Here is a 21,801-nt window from a genome sequence, read left to right on the forward strand (position 1 = left end):
TTTAATTTCTAATACTTTGTTTTTTTTTTTTTTTAAGCGTATGTTTAACAAATATAAGAATTTGATTTTGTTTAAATTTATTCAATAGGCTACATCATTTTACTTTTACTCAGCATCAGAAACATGGATTTTTCTCGTTACAATAAATATGATAAAATCAAAATAGCAAACAATGATTCCACCCCACTGCACTTATTCGATTTTTTTTAAAAATAACTTTTGAAGAATTGTAAAAAATATTTAATCTTTGAACTATTGTGGCCAAAAAGTCAGGTTCAACAAATATTTTTAACTCGAACAGTAAATATTTTACTTGATAGTTCGGTTCAAATTTTTTTCATATGGAGTTTGAATTTCGAACAGTTTGACCCATCACTACTATTATTTTATTATTTTATAATATCAAACATGTTTTTTTCGATTGCATTTTAGTAGTAAAATAAATAACACGGCGTTATGGATAGGCAAATCGGGTTCACCACCACAGCGTGTCCGTTGTTCCGGTTTCTCCGATAAAACCTAGATGCACCGGAGCCAGATCATATTTTCCTATAAGTAGGCATTTCTAGTGCCAGATCTCAGTTTCAGAAGGCCAGGATGCCACTACTAATATTTAATAAAATATTATTTATAAGTCATTTAATATATAAGACATAAATGCATTGGTTTTTTTTGGTATTTGATCAAAGTTAAGATTGATTTAAAAAATAAATTATTTCAACTAGGTAGGTACATCATGGCTCATGTGTTCCTTATTAAATTGAATCAGATTTAGAGATAAAACTGAGTACACAACAGTTAAAAATAATCGGGAGTGGGTAATTTCTTATAATATTTTTTATTAATCTTTATAAATTATCACTTTAAAAAGTTAGAAAATGTAGGTTATCAACGCCACGAGGCACCTTAAACCAACTCAGCATTGAGGTCCCGTTGCATTGCACCCCTAGCTACCCCACTAAATCCAATATTGCAAATAACATCATTATTATAATAATTACAAAATGATTATATACATAGGTACATTAAGATAATTATAGCTAGCAAATTAATTAAGTTAAATCATCGAAAGTAAATATTTCCTAGTTTTAATGTTATACCAATATACGTCTTGTTAAGAGGACGCTACCCATACATTTGTTGTATCCGTCTTACACACGCATGACATAGCAAATTGTCGTTCACTAGTTTCAATAGTGTGCTGTTAGTTTTGATACTAGAGCGAATTGACCTATTATAACACTTTTAGGTAAGAACATTATCTGTGCTTAAGCGTTGGCGATTTTTAAAATTTCTATTTTCAAGCAAGATATGGGTATGTGAAATATTAAAAATGCTCATATCTCGTTTGAAAATTAAAATAGCAAATAAAAGCCAACGCTTAAGCACAGATAATGTTATTATCTAAAAAATTGATCATAGGCCAAATCAAACTAATATCAAAACTAACTGCACACTTTTGATTGAACGAAAATTTGTCATGTCGTACGTGTGTAAAACGGAGACAATAAATCCATGGGTAGCATCCTCTTAAGTATTTAATACTTTAATGTAAGAATAATTTGAAATAGCTAATAATTTATTATACAGTTATTTTGATATCACTTATGTTTATATAGGTACTCAGAAGGTTAAGCTTATTGATATTTCAAAATCTTTATCAATGCTAATAAAGCCGTTTAAAGATATACAGACAACCTATATATGTAGAGATTTTCTATAGCTAGTTTGTTTTTAATATTTATATAATGAAAAAGTACGTGCATAATAACATTATGGGTAAACAAATCACTTCTGTTATATTTGTCGTACTTGGTGAGCTCAGTAGAAAATAATAATATTACGTAGGCTAATATTTAAAATGCTTGCTCTGAAAATCTAAGGTTTTTTGAGATAGTTCAATATTTAAATCCATTCAAAGTCACGAAATTGACAAAAACTATATTTAATATTACATAAATATTTATATGAAATGAGATGTATTTTTTAAAGCTATGCTTCTTACTGGGCGCCTGAGGCTGAACGAAAAAAAAATAGAGAGAGACAGAGCTAACTAGAGAATACCAAAAACGTGATATAAAAATTATTTTACAAACTTCTTCGATATTCATGAAATGTAAGTAAGATAACGTCAAACAATTTATTTAATTTATTTATTTTGCATCTTTAATTTCTGGGTTTTATCATTTGACTTAAAAATATTGTCACAAATATACTATTATATTTCCTATTTTGTTAATTTAAAATAGTTTTTTCATACTCGTTATAGTGAGAAATAAGATTGAAGGAAAATACAGACGGTTTATCATACTGTACCCAATATGTTATAATGTTTATCTGTTATCGATATTTATAACGTAAAATAAAAATATGTTTTTTAATTTTAATTTATTATTTTTTTAGCCATTTATTAATTATTAGGAGATTAAAAAAAAAAAAAAACATTTAATAAGTATTTAGCAGCACATGCCAAAATTAAAAATTTGTATTCTTTATTTATTATAATATACTGATTGAGTTTATTAAAATATCACCAAAGTACCTATAATAATTGTATGTGTGTTAGTTTTTTTTAATATAAAGACTCATTCAACGTGCCCCACGTGGATTCAAAAGTACTCCTACTATGAGGCACAAATGAATAAAAAGTTTCTTGTGTTTAACACTTTTTAATCAATTATTATTTAATAATATGGAGTTTAAACAATTGCAGTATATGATGTTAAAATAATATGAGAATCTAACAGGATCATTATAGTTCAAATTAATTTAAAAATAAATATGTAATTTTCATTCAAATATGCCCCACTCTCCCTCTCCTGAGTGAAAATATAAAAAATGTGGTGATATTTTGTTAAAAATAAGTACACATTATGCCGTACAGTCTCCTCTTTGGAAGCATAGTTTCTTCCAGGGGTCCTTTGACCCACACAGTTTTTTTTTTTATCCAGGGTGAGGGAAGTGTGATAAATATTTATTATCTATTACATCTAAAAATATGTCATCATAATGGTGAAAGAAGTGACACCTGTCATCTCCTCAAATAAATACATACAATACATTTCCAATAAAAAATCTATATTTATGCGCATGACGTAAACGTTATAAAGCAGTCCATGAAGTTTTGTAGACTTGTAATATTAGTGAAAATATATAAGTTAGTACCTACTATATCCATATTAAAATTAGCAAACCTTCAAATGCTTTTACAATAGGTATACATAGTTCAATGGAAAATTAGTAATTATAGTCGGACTTAAGAAAAGTGAGCGCTACAAGTGGCAAATTTCCATTAGAGGTTATAAAAATAATTGGCGTACTTTTTTAAAGTTACGTACAGTCTTTACTCAACAGCTGATAACAATAATACATACGTACATTACGGAGAACCCCTGATTCCGTCAATATTTGGGCACTTCAGCCCATATCGCCGTTGAGCGCTAACTTTTCGCGAGACGGACATAAAACTCACACAAAACAGTATCCAAGCGTAAAGATTTAAAAGAATAATATTATTTTGTAATGTATTCAATAAATTAGAGCTTAAGACAAGGGGTAGGGGGGAATCGATAACTTTTCTACCACTATAACTGTGTCCCTCTTGACACCCCTTTGTCATTCCCCAGATTACGCCAATGCGGAATAAACATACATTGTCGACACCATTTAAGGCTAATGTACAGAACATTGAATACAAAAGTCACTATAATATAATACCATATACCTAATACGTGGTCGATTGAACATTTTTACGCTCGCGTTGACGTGTTGTGTGGCATTATTTTTTTACGGTTGACGGCGCAATTTTACGTCTAACACCGTCGAAATGGCTGTGCATATAGATTATTTATACCGTAATTTTGCATCGAATTCTGCAATATGAATATTTTCCACTCATTCGGTAAATGTATTATTTTACTGTTCGATAACTGTAATGCGCACCATCATCAAAATATTCATACCGTTGTACACATGCATAGCGCATTGCAGAATATGATACAAGCGCGTCACAGTGTGATCATTTTGTTAAAACCGTGCCAAATTTGATATTTGAAAAATGCGTTCTAAATTATATTAACTGTTTATAGTGTCTCTAGAACACGTATTCTAAAAACAAATTCCTATTTGTTTAATGTCGACAATGTCTTTGTTTTTTCGTTAGTGTGCTTTGAATTTGAAAGTATGACCATTGATTATAAAATACTAGTATTGACAATGGTAGTCAATGGAAGAATAAATATATATATAAATGTTTATAGTTCTTATGGTTCATGGGTATGATGTAATAATAATAATAATAACAATAACAAATGCGTCGGAAAAAATGTAAGTATAAAGATTTTTTTAAAAAAAAATTTTTATGTTCTTCGAATTTGCATATTACATACAACTAGAAAATTAACTAATTTATAAATATACGAGTTTACTAGAAACTATCAAGTATCAACTATTACTATAAAATTAAAACAAATATAAACAAATAAAAACTAATCATTAAGAATAATTCCAACAGCAAATAAGATAGTTTAAGTTCAAGCTTGGTATATTTTTTTTTGTAGGAATATTTTGTATAATTTTGAATAAATATATTTTCAAAGTATTGAAAAAAATGTTGCGACTTTTGGTTAAAATTAATTTTGACATTTGTAGCGGTGTAAGAGGAGTTGCATATAATATAATAGTCGAACTTGCCTTTTAGATAGGATAATTATATTACATTTAAAATTATGCGTTTAAGGCACTAGCTATACATTATACAACCATAGTGACTAAAATAATGACATTATCGATATCAAATAACTAGTACTGAACATAATAATATTGCTTTTAGTTAATAAACTAGGTATACCTACCTACGTGTATTACAATATATCACGTTTTAATATAATTTTCAATGCATTTTCCACATTTTGATTAAGTCCCGTGCTTATAATAATATTCCGCTGATAGACGTGATGTGACATGGAGAATAATGATTACAACTATTGTTTATAAAAATATGTATAACTGGATTATACACACACACAAACACCCACCCACATATCTATTGTAATATTTACAATTTAAATCAAACTTTAAAAATGTATTACGATTGATTGTCCAAGTAGTTCACGTTTGAAGTAAGGCAGCTTCTTCTTTTCAATCAGTGACAAATAGTTTTGTTGCCGAGTGTACGAATACGGATACGAGTACGAAAATTGATAGCTGTCGTCGTCCTTGTCGAACGAAAACAATATGCTGAGAACATATTTGTTGTCATGGTACAACGATCGGTGGTAGTGCACCCTGTATACCGGTATGCGAGACCTGAAATAAGCAACAAAAATCTTAAGACAGTTAATTCATACGTGCCTAATGCCTATATTACTATATGTATGCATTATATGTACCAACGTAAGTACGTTTACATTCATAATTTTTAATTTGTAGATTTGGTTAGAATTTGTTCAAATAATATATTCTGCAACTAGTCCATACCTATAGTAGAGACACTCCTCGCGTTCATAGTAAATGGTTAGAAGTTTAGAATTGTATAAACTAATTATTAAATTAATAACATTATATATTCCACAGATTGGGCGCAATCGTGTATTATTTACAAGGGGTGGTTAGAAAATTATTTATTTCATTCTTATTACGTTTATAGAACATTTGACCATATATTTGTATGATGTCACTGTTGTTTTTATAGTGTGTGTGTGTGTGTATGTGTAGAGGGAGGAGGGGAGGGGGTTTAAATTTGTTTAATAACTCTGTATACCTATAAATGTTATACGACTATAGATTATTTAATTCATTAACTTAAAAATATAATATAACAATATTATGTTTTACGACAAATAATAATATTACTAAAAGACTGCAGTCAATTATTCAGTTATAACTTAACGAAAAGACTACCTTTATAAGACTATACCTATAACTATATTATGAACACGTTGAAAGATAGTTGTCTGCAGCTAGCTTATAAATACAATGCGTTTCGAATATTAGATTACTTATGTCGGGGTGGTTCATCCCATGGACCACATGCGACCTCCCCCCCCTGATTCATTTTTTTTAGCCGTCCTCATAAGGCTTAATATGTAGTAAATAATATATTTAATAATTGTATAGTGCTTATGAGTGTGATTGAAACAAAACAACAATACGGCGGTGCAGTGGAGTAGCCAGGATTATTAAATGGGTGATGGGGGGGGGGGGGGGGGGGGTGTAAACATCTCCCCTGGCTGCGTCACTGAGGTGGCGACTAATAATAGTAATATCGTGCATTAGATTAACCACCACAGGATGTTCGATTGATAACAATTTTCTTTTGAAAAACAATGCTAATAACCAGAATAATAGTTACTAAAATTCTAAATTTTAAATATAATATTTAAGAAATCTAACACATAATAATTATAAATTAATACTAATCTGTAATGTGACAACTTGTGTATTATATAATACCAGTTGGTCATGCGCAGTAATGCGTACAATTACAGAGGGGTGATAAATGATAAAATTAATAAAAATATAAAAAATATATAAAATGTATTTTTTGTATGCACAGAACTTGGTGTATACAACGTTTGAAGTTAAAAAACCCTAAAGAAAAAGAGTTTTTAATTTACAGTACTTCTTTGTATACATAATGTTAGAAGTCAAAATACAGTCATCTCTCACTTCTGGTTTTTCGTTTTTTTTTGTTTATTATATTTTAATATTGAATATCTGAAAATTAATTTGAAGAAGGATTATTTTCACTGTAGTCGTTTTCGATTGTTATATATTAGTAAAAATGTGTTTGTAAGATGCGCATCGACTAGAGACGTTGACCAATGGTGAATTTTTTTTCATTTAAACGTAATTTTCAACGAAATAGGCAATTTAACGCAAAGTGATTGAGCGATGTCAGAAGCGTAAGCAATTACGCATCGTTTGGTGAGCGGATTATTGAATCATTGCAGTATTCGTTGAGAAAAAAGGATGTTGACATCTGAAATAATATAAATTATGAACTATGATGTTTGTTATAAAATTAAATTAAATAATATTTTATTTTCTTTCTGCCAGCTGACTACAAAAAGTTGGACTACCCTGACTTATGTCATCACTGGATAATCAATCGTTTATTGGAATCAAAAAATCAAAACCTCAAACAATAAACTCATGTGTCAAATGTGTGATGTCAGAATCACTGTTAACTGTATAATTGAATCATTTTGTATTCTTTTTATGACTTTAAAAAAGTCAATATAAGAGCATAATAACAACATAAAATTGCCATGCAATTTTTGGCTAATATATGAAAAATAAATTTCGTTATGATCTACTAACTATAGATTCTAGTGCAATTATCGATAATTTCATTCCTTAATTGCAATCGTTTTTGAATAATACCTTATATGTATAATTTGTTTGTTTTTATTAAATTTTCCGTAAACACATTTAATATTATTTTACCATAGCTAGCTATTTTAGGTAGCTCGGAAAGCAACTCGTATACAGGCGATTCGTACAAAAACTATCGACCTACGATGACTACGATATGGGCAATTACTAATTAGTAAATATAAGCCCAAAATGTCTATGATACATTGATACTTGGTTGTATAATAATATGTATAAAACATGCACCTTCTAATTCAGCACACTGTATATCAACTCGTATGACTGTATAAGTAAGTAGTATTATTATTATATTAAATTGGAAGCCGCATTATCAGTTTAATTTATAATTAAACTATATAATATTATAGTATAATATGTGCATATACCTATTATACCTATGTATAATAATATGGTTTGTTAATTAATAATTCACAGGGATGCGAATAATTGAAGCGTGGTGGACGAAGCTTCCCCCCCCCTCCCCCCAACAACATAGCTCTTACAGTTCCCCCAGCCATTACACGACTGACACAGGACTCATTCGCTCGTTAAACTCAAAGATCTACGTGTAACGCAACAGTGACGCCAATGGCGGTTAAGCCCGAAGCACGGCGGTACCACGTCATGATGATAATAATAATAATAATAATAATAATAATAATAATAATAATAATAATAATAATAATAATAATAATAATGATAATAGTAATAATAATAATAATAATAATAATAATAATACAAATTAGTAATAATAACAATAATAAGCATAATAATATCATATTATTCGCCCGCGAGGTTAAACCGCAGCGCGCGTCACTAAAAAAATGATTAGAACTTACCGCCATCACCGCCCCGTAATCCCACCTGCAAGCTTTGCGACGGCTGTTAAGCGATAAACACAGTTTTATAATATTATATTATAAAATAGTGCGCCGTAGTATCGAACAAACGGACGTGAAATTCTAATTGGAATATATATACGTACGACGCCCACGCGGAAAATTGCAGTATAAATCGTACGCAAAACATAATGTAATAATATATCGTGTACGAGTCGTATACCTGTATGTTAGGTATATAATAATATCGTACCACCGTGGATAAATATGTTCATAAATTTTCGACTAAAACGTTGAACTAATAAAAACTGAGGGTATTATCATAATAATATTATATATAAACGGACGGGATTTCAGATATAGTCGAACCCCCTCCCCCTCCCCAACCTTCACAACCGGCCACGGTCGTCGCACACGACGTTTATTCCGTTTATTATTATTATAACGTGTATACAACAATTGTTGATTTAATCGTGTCTCGTAGGGTGGAAATAAATTAAATTAGAAACTAAAATTACAATCCAAGACAACTAAATTATATTGCAAACGGCGTACGTGCATTATATTATACAGCGTTCCAATAATACAGCTACGGTATTGGGTAACACTAAATATTTGTACGAGACCACTATACAGGGTGATTCGCCAAGCATGCCAATTCCCTTTTTCATCAATAATGCAGTAATTCAAAATCTGACTTGTGTAATTTTGAATTTTATACTTAAAGACTATATTAAATGATTCTTGAGATTTTTTTAGTTACTGAAAGGATGTCCCGTGGAGATGTTATAATTTATTAAAAGTTCTAAAAATTAGAATTTGAATAATTTCGTTATTAAAGGAAAAATGGGGGGTGAGCATGCTTTGTGAATCACTCTGTAATCACACTTTTTTTCGTTTCATGAAGTGAATGTAGGATATATATGAACATTGCGACAGACATTTTTGGAAGTATTTAAGTTTACAAATTCGAAAAAGTTGATACAAATTAGAGAAACCGGAAATTTTGCAAAAACCCTGTTTTCAACAAAATCAATTTGGGTTTTTTTTTTGTTATCCAAAAATAAATAAAAAAATATTTATCAAAACTACAAAAATTTCCGAGTAAAAATAGTTTTTTAATACCAAATCTGATACAAATGTATACATTATAATACATTTGAATCAAAATTTCGATTTGCTCACATTCATGCAATTTTAAATTACACTACACATCTACTTTAAAGTTAAAATAAGGCAGCACAGTAAAAAAAAAAATGTGCGATGGCAATAACTTTGGCGATAGTGAATTGGAATCTTTCCCAAATGTACAAATCACAATATAATACCTTCCTTACGAAAAGAACTTGATTCAAATGATTCCTTTACACAATTTATCGTTACATTTAGACAGAGTGTCGGTTTACCTATGTATAATATAATATTATATATTATTAAACACGTACATGGTATGGGTGCAACAATGGGACCAAGAGGTCAATGACCCCCTCCCTAGAGCTGACAACTCTCATTCATATTTCCATATTTTTTTTGAATACAAGAATTTAAATCAAAATAATGCTTAGGCATTTTTAATAGATAAAGTGTATATAAAATTTAAGTGATGTTCTTAATATATACTATAGATTACACCATCTTTAAATGGCAACTTAACAATATGCACAAGTGATGGATTATGATACTTATGTAGTTATATAATATTTTTTAAATGTATTGCGTGAATGAATGCGATGTGATGAATGTCGCTCTGATCTGTTACTGGTAGGTAGTAGGTACACTATCACTATCTATCCGTTCTATATTGATTTATAATAAAAAAAAAATATAGGCTAAATTAGGAACACCGGATCAGTTGAATGTACAGATACGTTTTGGTGTCGGTATTTATATAATGGTCTCGTCTCTCAGATAAAGGCGATTCAACTACCACGATCAATTATTGATGCACTCAGGGGGGGGGGGGGTTGGTTGGGTGTACTCGGGCACCTCCTGAAGTTTTGAATTATTAGGGCCCTAAAAGTTCTGCCTCTGAGCAGGGGCCCATATTTTTTTACTTGTTGCTACTAATAAAATGTAATTTTTCTAAAACATGAGATAAATAAATTGTTATTTTAATAAACTAGATATTACCTAGGTATATAACAATTTAAACTTTAAAATGCCTCTGCGATCAACCGATGCGCATATTTATAGACATCGGTGAATAACAAAATACAACTGTACCGAAGACCTGTATATGTGACGGTGTATGCATATCATAATATCTTAGTATATACAAATATAGTATGCATAACGACAAAAACAGTGAAAATAATGACATGTATCGACGTTTTGTGCCCTACTGCACTGAACGCAATTCGCGTGGGCGGCATCGTCGTCGATCCATTATTTCATTACATCGCGACTTTGTTACGATTTTGAGGCAGTGTGCCGCGTTATTTAACCGTGATTACACTATTGATATCTAATATTATTACTAAATAATACTCGCACGATCGATCTACAAGATCATTCACAGAGTAACCTCACGCCCCACTTTTCTAATTAATTTATTCAAATTTAAATTTTTGGAAATTTTTGTACACTCAAATTAAGTTAAGCATCGTATTCTCAAATTCATACTTAGATTTTTTTATACAATTTATCCCGAAGCAAAACAAGCTTATTTTTTAAATAAAATATAAAACATTATAATATTATGTAGTAGGTAGTTGGCTTAGTACTGATTATACTCAAAACAAGTTTTACATGTATTAATGAATCTATTAAAGCCCATTAAAATAAGTATAATTATCAGATTACCACGATAGCTCCAATATCTCCTAAACCTATTATCATGGACTATCACCATTAATACTTAAAGCTTAATAACTCAAAAAACAATCATTAGAAATTAGATTTATAATTTGAGTAGGCACGTGAAAATTAAAAAAAATTATATCCTTATTAGTTGCCCACAAAAAGAGCGGTTCACATTTGAAAAAAAGAAATCTGTATCACTGCAAGACACTCCATAAATTGTATACAAATCCGAGTAAGTATTTGAAAATAATGGTCCTTATATGTGCTTATACATTATACATTTACAAAAATTAGAATTTAAATACATTTAGTATTGAAGGAAAAAATGAGGGTGAGCTTGGTGAATCACTCTGTCAATATAGTCGATCGTAGATAAAACGTGCTCACCCTCCGAGTGCGGACGCTTGTCGTACATGTTGGTACATACCACGTGTTTCGGCTCGTACTCCTCACTATGGGAGTCATCCCGTTTTTGAAAAGGTTGTTTTTATTGCTGATGTTGACGATGTTGAATATAACGTTCTGAAACCGTACACGAACGTTAAATCAATTGATTTCCAATGGAATGTAGCCATGGGCGCAACTGGAACCAATTATTTTTCAGGGGTAGTAGCGGTTTGCACTCATATTTTTACTTTATTAATGTGTGTGGAGATGTCCCCTACGTCCCTCTACTAACTTAATATATTTTGTAAGTGGCTTATAATAAATATGCATATTATTTACATGCGTATAAACATGCTATATTAATTAACAAATTACATTTTTAGTTTGATAAAAATTTTCTGTCTTTTAAATTGTATAATTCCAACACTCTATATTTTTTTAATTAATTGTTAAAATATCAGCAAATATTGAGAACAGCCTCATTTGAGAAACAGTCTACTGCAGCATAGGTACTCGTTCTTAGCCAAGTTGCCTCTTTGAAGAACATAATATGTCCATGATTTATTGTCCAATGTAATATAATTCTATATCTAGGGGGTTAAACCGCTTCTGAGGATTACGCACTTGATCTTGTCTCGTGTTTTCCACGACGAAATTGAACCACAGTCTATGTCGTGGGTTGCAGGTGTCCGGTCGTATGAACAGATCGTATTCGTATTCACACACCAAATCAATCCTCCCCAAATTTCCTGCAACATACGTAAGGCAATATTATATCCAAATGCAATATTACGACGGATGAGTAGGCTGGATTAGCCCAGTAAGCTACCGAGAAATTTTCGGTGAGCTTCTCAAAATATGGGCAGGTCAACAAGACAATGATAGTCCAACCTCGCAGTGTTTGAAATTGGCGCATAACTCAAATTACAATAGTTACTGTGACAAAATTACTTTTCATGAGGGTGGGACCAGTTTCATCCAAAATCAACCTTTCTTGTTTCGACCAAAGCCATTATAGTCTTTTTAAAATTAAGTTGACCATTGTTTTTAAATAATATAAATTATCATTATATTTTGCTAACATTTTTGTAGTCATTCCAAAAGTTTTTAAAAGATGCATATATGTATATATGCATACCCACCTATTCAATCATAATATACATTATTACAGTTATAATAGAAATTAAAAATTATTATTGTCTACTAAAAATTATTAAAAATATCACTACACAATATAATAAATCATCAAATATTTTATATAAAATATTATTTTAAATATTGTGTGATTATTTTTCTTTAGTAGTTTTTAGTAGACAATTATAATTTATAATTTCTATTATAACTGTTATAATGTATTATATAATATGCATTTTTTTAAAACTTTTGCGATGACTTAACAACAATTTTACTAAAAAATAATTATATATTAAATTACCTAAAACGTCTAAAATGGCTTTAGTCTAAACGGGTATTTTGATGAAACAAGAAAGGTTGATTTTGGGCCAAACGTGCCGCGTCCTTTCATGTAACTATTGCAACTTGTAATATAGTAGCTACGTTATTTGTAACTTTGTAGCAAGATTACTTTTTTGAATGTAAGCTTTATGGTAACGCTTTATATATTTATTTTTCGTAGGTTCACATTTTGTATTGTGTCTTATATTTTCTTATAATTTAATGTGTTAAAAAAAAAAAAACAATGAGGACCTACTACTTAAATTATTATTTATTATTTTAGTATTAAATATTATGTTAAAGAACAACAGTGTGCATCTGGTGATGTTATCATTCTACACCGCACACACATGTTACCTCTATTAGACGTTTTGTCTAAACATTTTTAACATTTTTTTATGAAAAATATGTGCCTTTTCAATTTGTCTTTTTGAAAAGGCAAAAAAACCCATAGTAGTATGTTTCTTGACTATCAACTTTGTATAAAAAAAACAAGGCGAGGTTTATTAACTATCGTAAAGCCCAAATTTGTATTGAGGATGTTTCACCTACATGTGTTGTACCTATCGTACTAACCCAAAACGTGGCAAATTTTACGTTAAGAAAAATCCATTTTATTCTGCCATATTTAATATCTAATATTCTAAATTAATCGACATTTTCCTATCATCAAACTTTAAGATAAGAATATTATCCAGGGCATGTTCTTAGGTTTTTTATATTTTAATTTTGAAGCAAATTATGAGAATTTTAAAATTAAAAATTACTTTTTTAATTTAACTCAAATTTGAGCGGAATTGCAGCATACTATTTAAATATTTTTCCTCATTGAAGAAAGCATTTTTCCTGACTTATTTCCATATATTTGGGGTGCTATGAAAAATGTTTGGGTAAGCTTAGCTTCTCAAAGAGTTACCCCACTCTATCGTGCCTAAGTGTATATACTTTAATTAAAACAGTTGTTTCTTGTCGTCCGTTAATTACGAGAGAATAACGATTATTAGGTACAATAGTGAACACATTTACAAAACATATTTCGTATTCACATATTATATATCTGACTAAAGATAAGTTGGTGAGACGAGATTAAAAAAAAAATACTAACAACTAACAATTTTACTATAGATTGGACTAGTAAAAAATATTTATTTAATTAAAAACAATTTACTATTTTTCCGATCAAAGACTAAGGCAAAAATGTAGGATGACTATAGGAATAGTTGGCATTGTTGTTATTGTGCATGTTTCATAATTTCATAATTTATTTATTAACTTTTTGGCCTGCCAGTGGCATGTATTACAAAGAGAAGTATTCAACATTTCAACGCACCAAAATTGTACCCGAATTCCTACAGTATCCCTTGTACTTAATCATGAGACAATATTATACATAGGTATATCCAAAAAACTTTTAGTAGGGATTTTGTCTGTGCAAAACGAATAAATTAATGTGTTTACTAGAATTCCTACACATTAACTAAAATAAGAAAACCTACGAAACAAATCTGTTGCTACTGTGTAGTAATCATTTAATTTATATTATTCTAAAATGGTATACAATATATGCGTTATTGAATATCAATAGCTAATTGTAATAACTCGTTTGCTTGTTCATAATGCGTTTGCCAAGACAGTAAAGACAACAATTAGGTAGCATATATTATTAAATGTATATATTAAATGTATTGTTGTATCAAGCATAACATTATTTATGTAAAGATTAATATATACATAATATATATAATAATGTATACACGAAGTCTGGGTACATATTATTGTATATGTTGTTACCTGTTGCAATACATAAACATTATTATAGAATCAAACTATTAACTAGGTTAAGCAAACATTGATGTAATACGTAACTGAATTTAGCATTAAGTCTTATAGTCAGTAAGTTTTAGTAGACTAAAGACAACAATATGTAGAAAAATAGAAACTAAGTAAAAGAAAGTAAACAATTTTATAGTATATCATAGGAATGTTACTATATTGTTTTGATTTTATTGTCCTGCTTATTTGTTCACAAAACAAATATTAAAACGCGTAAGTAGACTTTTTGAAATTACGAGATGTGTAAATTTTGTGTTCGCTGTATTCACTCTGTATGGTGTACCTGCCTACTATGCTTATAATAGCTCGTTGTACATTTTGCAAGAATATAATTAGACTTCAGACCATTTTATCGATTGTGTATTCATATGTGTAATATAATTCATATTTCCCCTAACAGATATTTGACGGTTTTGTATAATAATATGCCGTTCGTTAAACTTGAAATAATTACGGTATTGCTGGTATTGTTAAACAGCTAGCTAACCTAACCTGTATTACACACGATACCATATAATTTATTAATGTCGCGTTGTTTATTGGTTGAATATTTATATTTCTTATTTACGATTAGTTCACATTAAACGATGGGCACATGGTGCACAATATTATGGTTTACAGTAAAAAAAATTGTGTGCTCATTACAAACGGGGAACATATTTAACAACATCCGTTTCACCATTTTCATCATTTTCAGTACCTACAATTATTAAACTTAGTTGTTTTGACGTTGGGACAATTGGACATAAAAAAACATTATATCAATACAAATTTTAGAAGGTACCAATAGTAAAAATTAAAAAATTAAAACACAATAACAAAAAATATATATTTATTACAATATGTCAAAAACAAATCGATATTAAAATGTTTAAATAATAATTAAAAAACGTTTTACTGTTAAAAACAGTTAAATTAATGTATTATAACATTTTTGCTTCTGTTATTGTTTCTTTTGTCGTTTAGTATACTGTGTGAATAACAGTGCGTATTGCGTTTCATAATATTATGTTATGATATAATATTAACGGATATTCTTCTATTTTAAATTTGTACTTAGAAGTCAGAATTCTAGGGTTGCCATTTATTCGAAATTGTAATTTAGGACACTGTAATGATTCCAATGATACCCCCCCCCTCCCTTTAATTAAAATTTTCAAGTCACTAAGCTGATCTTTGTAACTTGTTACATAATAATACACCTTTAGAGTGCCAATTAGCCCACGTCTCGAAAATGTATAAAAATAAACTTATTATTTTATTTCTGATAATAATCAATATGACGTATGTATGATGAAAATTAAAACATTTTAGAGTTCAACAATTTAGATGACTAGAAGTAAAAGAAAATTAACAATTTTACAGTATACCATATAAATTAGTATATTATAATCGTGAATTATTTGCATAGGTAATGTATAAAAAAAATAAATATTATTGAAGACATAAACAGGTAATACCAAACATCGTTCCCTCGAAGTTTAATATTCGATTCTGATATTTTATTTGTTTGTGGCACATAGATCGCAAAACAGCGCAATATTATATTATCTTGTAAATGCGCATTACAAATTCTTCCAGGGCTATTTTTGTAATTTAAGTGTCCGTTTTAGTGGATATTTATGTCTTTTTAAATGTTTATCTTAAAAGGATTTAAAAAGGTTTTTTTCAAGTATATATAAATATACTCCATAGTAATTACAAATTATAACACTTAATTAATTTATCTTTAAATAAATCACGACAGGGATTTTGCGGAAGCGGCCGACGTTTATGCGCGACGAAGTAAATCGAATAATTTCCGCATACAAACCACAAATGGATGGATAAAAATATTTAAAGTATCTACTGTTATGTCTGTTTCTCGAAAATCGTTCGTACAATTCATGCACAGTTGATGTGTTAACCACTTATTAAACATTTAATGGGTTAGGACACAGAGGTATTCAAATTGTGCATCGCTGTTCCCTCCAGGTGGAGAGCTGGGGTGAACTTACTGACCAGTGATTGAACAGTTAAGGTGCAAATGTAATTTTGTACAGTCTACAGTCTACGGGAATAATGATCCTGGTCTGTAGAATCAACCAAATTTGATATATTTTTTTTAAATTATAGAGGGTAATATTCTACAGGCTACCTCAAACTCCGTTTTCGCTATTTTAATCTCAGACTTTATAATATGTCTTCAAAACTAATACAATTTTAAGCGTTTTTTTATAAATTATATTATACCATTATTTAAAATAAAATAAAAAATCTGAGTTCGATGCGCCTGCAGGAAGTTTTCTTCTATATAATACACCCTATTAGCCTCCCCCCCTCTAAATAGGTATCAGGTATTAGATTAGTGAAAAAGTGTTATAATTAAGGTGGAAACTAAAATATTAAATTAAATTTTCAAATTTTATAGAATTGCGGAAAATTTGAAAAACTAGCACCTCAAGAATTTGTTTGCGATCAAAATGTAATCATAAATTGGTTTTCAGTATCATATTTACACAGTTAAGATTTGAAGATAGGTACAACTATTTATTTTTAAACTAATATAAATAATATTAAACATAAGAGTTAATTAAAAAAAGTGAAATCCTACTGATCGAACACAGCATGCTAGTTATTGAACACTTCAAAACCAGTGTTTGAATACCTATCAATATTTGTTAAGACAATTTGTATTTAATATAATTCGTCAATAATAAGTAGTACCTTTATTAAAAAATAATAAAAGTCTTAAATATATTAAATATATACATATATACTTTTTTATCGACAATAATTTACAAAATTCAAAAATTACTCATGGTCATAAATAACTCAAAAAAGTCAAAATATTTAAACATTTTTACCACATGTAGAAAATGCTAGTATAAACATTTGGTGAAAATTGCATGTGTCTATAATTATTTGTTTTTAAATTACAATAAAATATCAAAAATCGATGAGCACACATGATATGCATACATAGGCACAATTTTTTTAATAAGCATTTAAAGTTCGAATTTTGACAAAATGTAATTTAAAAGTTGAAAATGATTGTACATGTAGTTAAAAATGTATAAAATATTGAAATTTTATAGCTAAGGATTGAACATTTAAAACAAGTTACATGAAAGTAGGTTTGGTATTCTCTATAACCAAAAAAACTAAAACAATATAAAACACAATTTTTTTATTGTTATGTTTTGTTAAAATTTGGATAAAATTAGATATTTAAACGCAGAAGAACGATTTTAGTTTTGTGCTATTTAAAATTTATTTGTGGGTACTTGAAATTTCTAAAGTATATTATTTTATACAAATATGATAATAAACAAATAATAATAATTCAACTTAACCGGAAACCGTATTGTTCAGTGGCGGACCGGGAGAAAAAAACAGCCTGGTAAAATCATAATTTTAGAGACCCTCAGTATATACTAACGGCCAGCTGCCCTTTATATAATATATATAATTTTTTTTTGTAAACACAATTTAGCTTATACATTTTTAAATATTTTAATTAATTTATATAAAATTACCATTGTAAATTTGTTAGTTAGAATATATCTCAATTCTCAAGTAATTGTTATGTATATAATTTAAACTGCAATCAATTTAATCTTGAAACCTACCGGCTACCGTACAGCAGAGCGACATCCACTTATCTGTTTTTTATATATTAACTTAACGACTTAATGACTTAATGAGTTTCAAAAAAAGTTAACTTGGCAGCCATGAATTTCAGTAAGGCAACTTTGACACTTATTTTCGTTGCCTATTTTACATTTTAAATAATATTTCCTATTTCCATCAACGACTGGCGAGATTATACGGTTGTACGGTTAATGGTTTTATCCCATATTGCTATTAGCTATACCTATATTAGTCTACTACAGATTACAGTACTACTATTTTATCGACTTTAGAATGTAAACTATGTGTAATAAATAAATAATAATATGTAATAAAAATTACTTTATAATGTAAACTATAACTAAACATGTGCTATACTTTTATGTGCCTGTCGCTTGTACCTATATTTTAGTTTATAACCGCAACTTCGCACTTGGTGATATTCACATAATCACATGCTAAAACATGTTGTGATTTTTCCTAACTTAAGGCCACCCAATCATAAATATAACTGGTTAAATCTAAATATCTAATTTTGTCCAAATTTGAAAAAAAATAACAATAAAAAAATTGTGTTTTTATATTTTTTACATTTTTTGGTTACAGAATAACCTACTTACGTGTAACCTTGTTTTAAATGTTCAATCTTTGGTCAATCCTATCGGTTTTTGAAAAATATATCTGGTTTTCAAGTTTTTTTTTATATTGGTTAATAGAAATAAAATATCGGATCGGTTATCGGTTTTTTTTCGGCAATATAAATAGGAATATCGGATATCGGATAAAAGTGTTATCTACCCAGCTCTAATTATAATATTATATCAACCTACAATAATCATAATTGTACAATTTTAGTTGGTAATATATTTAGAGGAACCGCAGCTTTGCGTATGGCCGAATCGGGTTGACTGTTTCTTATTCGGATTTGACGTAGACTTACGTTGAGGTAAACAAGCATTTCAGCATTTGTTTAATTGTGTTTTCTTATACTTTGTTATCATATTATTTAGCTTAAATGTAATATTGTTATTAAATTATTATATTATTTACCGGTTTCAAACGAAGCATCGAAACACAAGTGGCCTTTTTTTGCTTTGCCGCTATGACCAACCGGCCTCATGATTACTCTTGTAACATTTCCTAGTCCGGCTTCACCTTCGTCACTGTCTATTATAATTAACACGATTAAAACACAACTTAAATATAAACAAATAAACATAGGTTCCTATATAGAAGAGTGGAAGATAATCTACGACAATAAAATGAGTTTTCTTAATACTATGTTACCCGCAATTACCGACATCATTTGTATAATATTATCATACAATTCAATAGAGCCGACGGATGCACATTAATATTTTAATTCTTTATTCAAATACATTATATTTTGTGAAGGGTTATCAATGATTTTTCTTTAACATTATTAATGAGTTTTTAAATATAATATTTTGGTTTTGACAAAAATGTTAGATAAAAAACAAAACATTTTAGGATTAAGTCTGTTTATGATAATAAAACGTGCAGGTACCTTCAATTAATTGGGAAAAACAAATTACGAAATTATGGAACGGGAATATTTAGCTTAATTAATTAAAAATATCTTTAGAAATACTCTGTACCAATTCAAGTTTCACACATGCATTATAATGACAAGTTCAATGACGTAGTACACTCGAAACCTACTTAATAGTAAGCTGACTTATCCATTTTTTAAAATAATAAATTCTGAATTAACGATGAATTATTTTACTTTTTTTTGCCAATTTTTGGGCTCATGGCGTGTTTGAAAATATTTGAAAAGTCTTTAAATCCTATGTCGGAAACTGATGACCAGCTAGCGTTATCTGGTATTATACTTTGATGTTTTTGTACGTTCCTATTCTACTGTGATTGGAAAACAGTAAAAAAAAACTGCTGAGTACCATCGGCAGTTCGCTAAAAATGATCGAATAGTGTTAAAGAAATCTCTGATGCGTATTATACAATTTAAACGCGTCTGTCTTGTAAAAGATACTTTTAAAAAGTATTCAAGTACATATTCTTATTTGAAAAGTATTTAAAATACGTATTTGAATACTCAGTAAAAAAATTATTTAAATGCAAATACAAATACTTTAAAAAGTGAATTTAATTAAATTATTTTTTAGCATTTTGATGTTTTACATTAATTTTATAGATTATTTTACATTGTATTATTTGGTGTAACTGTAAATTATTATATTATACTTTCTTTCTTAAAATATTAGTTAGCTATAGCTCATATAAAAAATATATAATATCATTATACGTAGGCAGTAGCGTATATCGTTATCATGATTGTTTTTAATTTAGAATTATAATATTATATCATTATAGGTATTTAGAGTAAAGCTGCGAGTGATGACACTGCGTTTATGTGTGTGTTCGAATTGAATGTTTGTTTTATTAGTGTTGTTTAGAAGTTTTATAAAAATATATGAGTGGGTAGGAAAAATGAAATTATTAATTATTATTACAGTGACCATACTCAACGACGACTCGCGATTCACGAGGTGTATAATAATTGGAATCTACTATACAGCAGAAGAGAGTCCACGTGTTTCTTTTCTTATAGTAATTATTCTATTTATAGTGAGTGCCTTCACTATAACTACGATAATAGTAATAATAATAATAATAATAATAATAATAATAATAATAACAATACTGTTTAATAATATTTCGGGGAGTGCGGTGAGTGATACATTAGCCTATGTAGTGCATAATAATATTATAATGTAATAAAAATAAAATAGTGTATAATAGTCGTTGTGTATCATTACCAGACTCGTAATCCGCCATTTCGGGTGTTTGCAGACAGGTCACCGGCGCGTAACTATAAAGTCCAGACGCGTACAAACGACTAAAACGAACGTTGTTAGAAATTATTTACGAAAAGGATTGAAAGAAATAATAAATGCATAAGACGCCACTCGTCGTACCTAGCGCGTGTTTGTTGTCATGTTACCCGTCGCCTGACGAACATTCACCTGCGCAAAGGATGCGTACTGTATTATAATATTATTGTATAATATTATATGTATTTTTATTGTACTTTACTATAGGGTCTATTCGAGGACAGGGCTTATTGGTTATGCTTATGACTTATATGCCTATACGCAGCACGTAAAGTATTAGGTTTGTGTATTATTATAGTATAGTGGTCGTAAAAAGAAGCACAATAGGACGAGGGTTATACTGAAAATCTATATACCTACCGCGTAATGTAGTTTGTTTCCATATTTTTTTTTTTAATAGAGGTTATTAATTATAATATTAAACATACAAAGCAATTTCTTTTTATCTCTAAACAGAAATTTTGGAAAAAAAAATGGCACCAACCTATTATAGCATTGAGTATATATTGTTTATACGCACTATTATATTACAATAACACTCGAATTATTATACTCAATGTTCTTATGTAAATATTATTTTTTCATCGTTATAAATTTTTTTACTTTTTAAATGCCGATAT

At 29.0% G+C, this 21,801-nt stretch overlaps 1 protein-coding gene across 1 annotated transcript in view; it reads right to left on the reverse strand.

Moving 5' to 3' along the window:
- Nucleotides 1–21,198, reverse strand: part of LOC132934328 (cytosolic carboxypeptidase 6-like) — a 61,369-nt gene extending 40,171 nt beyond the window's left edge. Inside the window, exons 1-5 of the mRNA XM_061000624.1 lie at nucleotides 21,107–21,198; nucleotides 19,356–19,472; nucleotides 12,030–12,154; nucleotides 11,446–11,540; nucleotides 5,091–5,307 (exon numbers count right to left, since the gene is read on the reverse strand). Coding sequence (XP_060856607.1) covers nucleotides 5,091–5,307; nucleotides 11,446–11,540; nucleotides 12,030–12,154; nucleotides 19,356–19,472; nucleotides 21,107–21,125 — 573 coding nt within the window. The 5' untranslated portion in view covers nucleotides 21,126–21,198. The remainder of the gene's footprint in view (nucleotides 1–5,090; nucleotides 5,308–11,445; nucleotides 11,541–12,029; nucleotides 12,155–19,355; nucleotides 19,473–21,106) is intronic.
- Between the last annotated feature and the right edge of the window lie 603 nt (nucleotides 21,199–21,801).

This window comes from Metopolophium dirhodum, chromosome 1 (genome assembly GCF_019925205.1).
Source record: "Metopolophium dirhodum isolate CAU chromosome 1, ASM1992520v1, whole genome shotgun sequence".
Classification (NCBI taxonomy): domain Eukaryota; kingdom Metazoa; phylum Arthropoda; class Insecta; order Hemiptera; family Aphididae; genus Metopolophium; species Metopolophium dirhodum.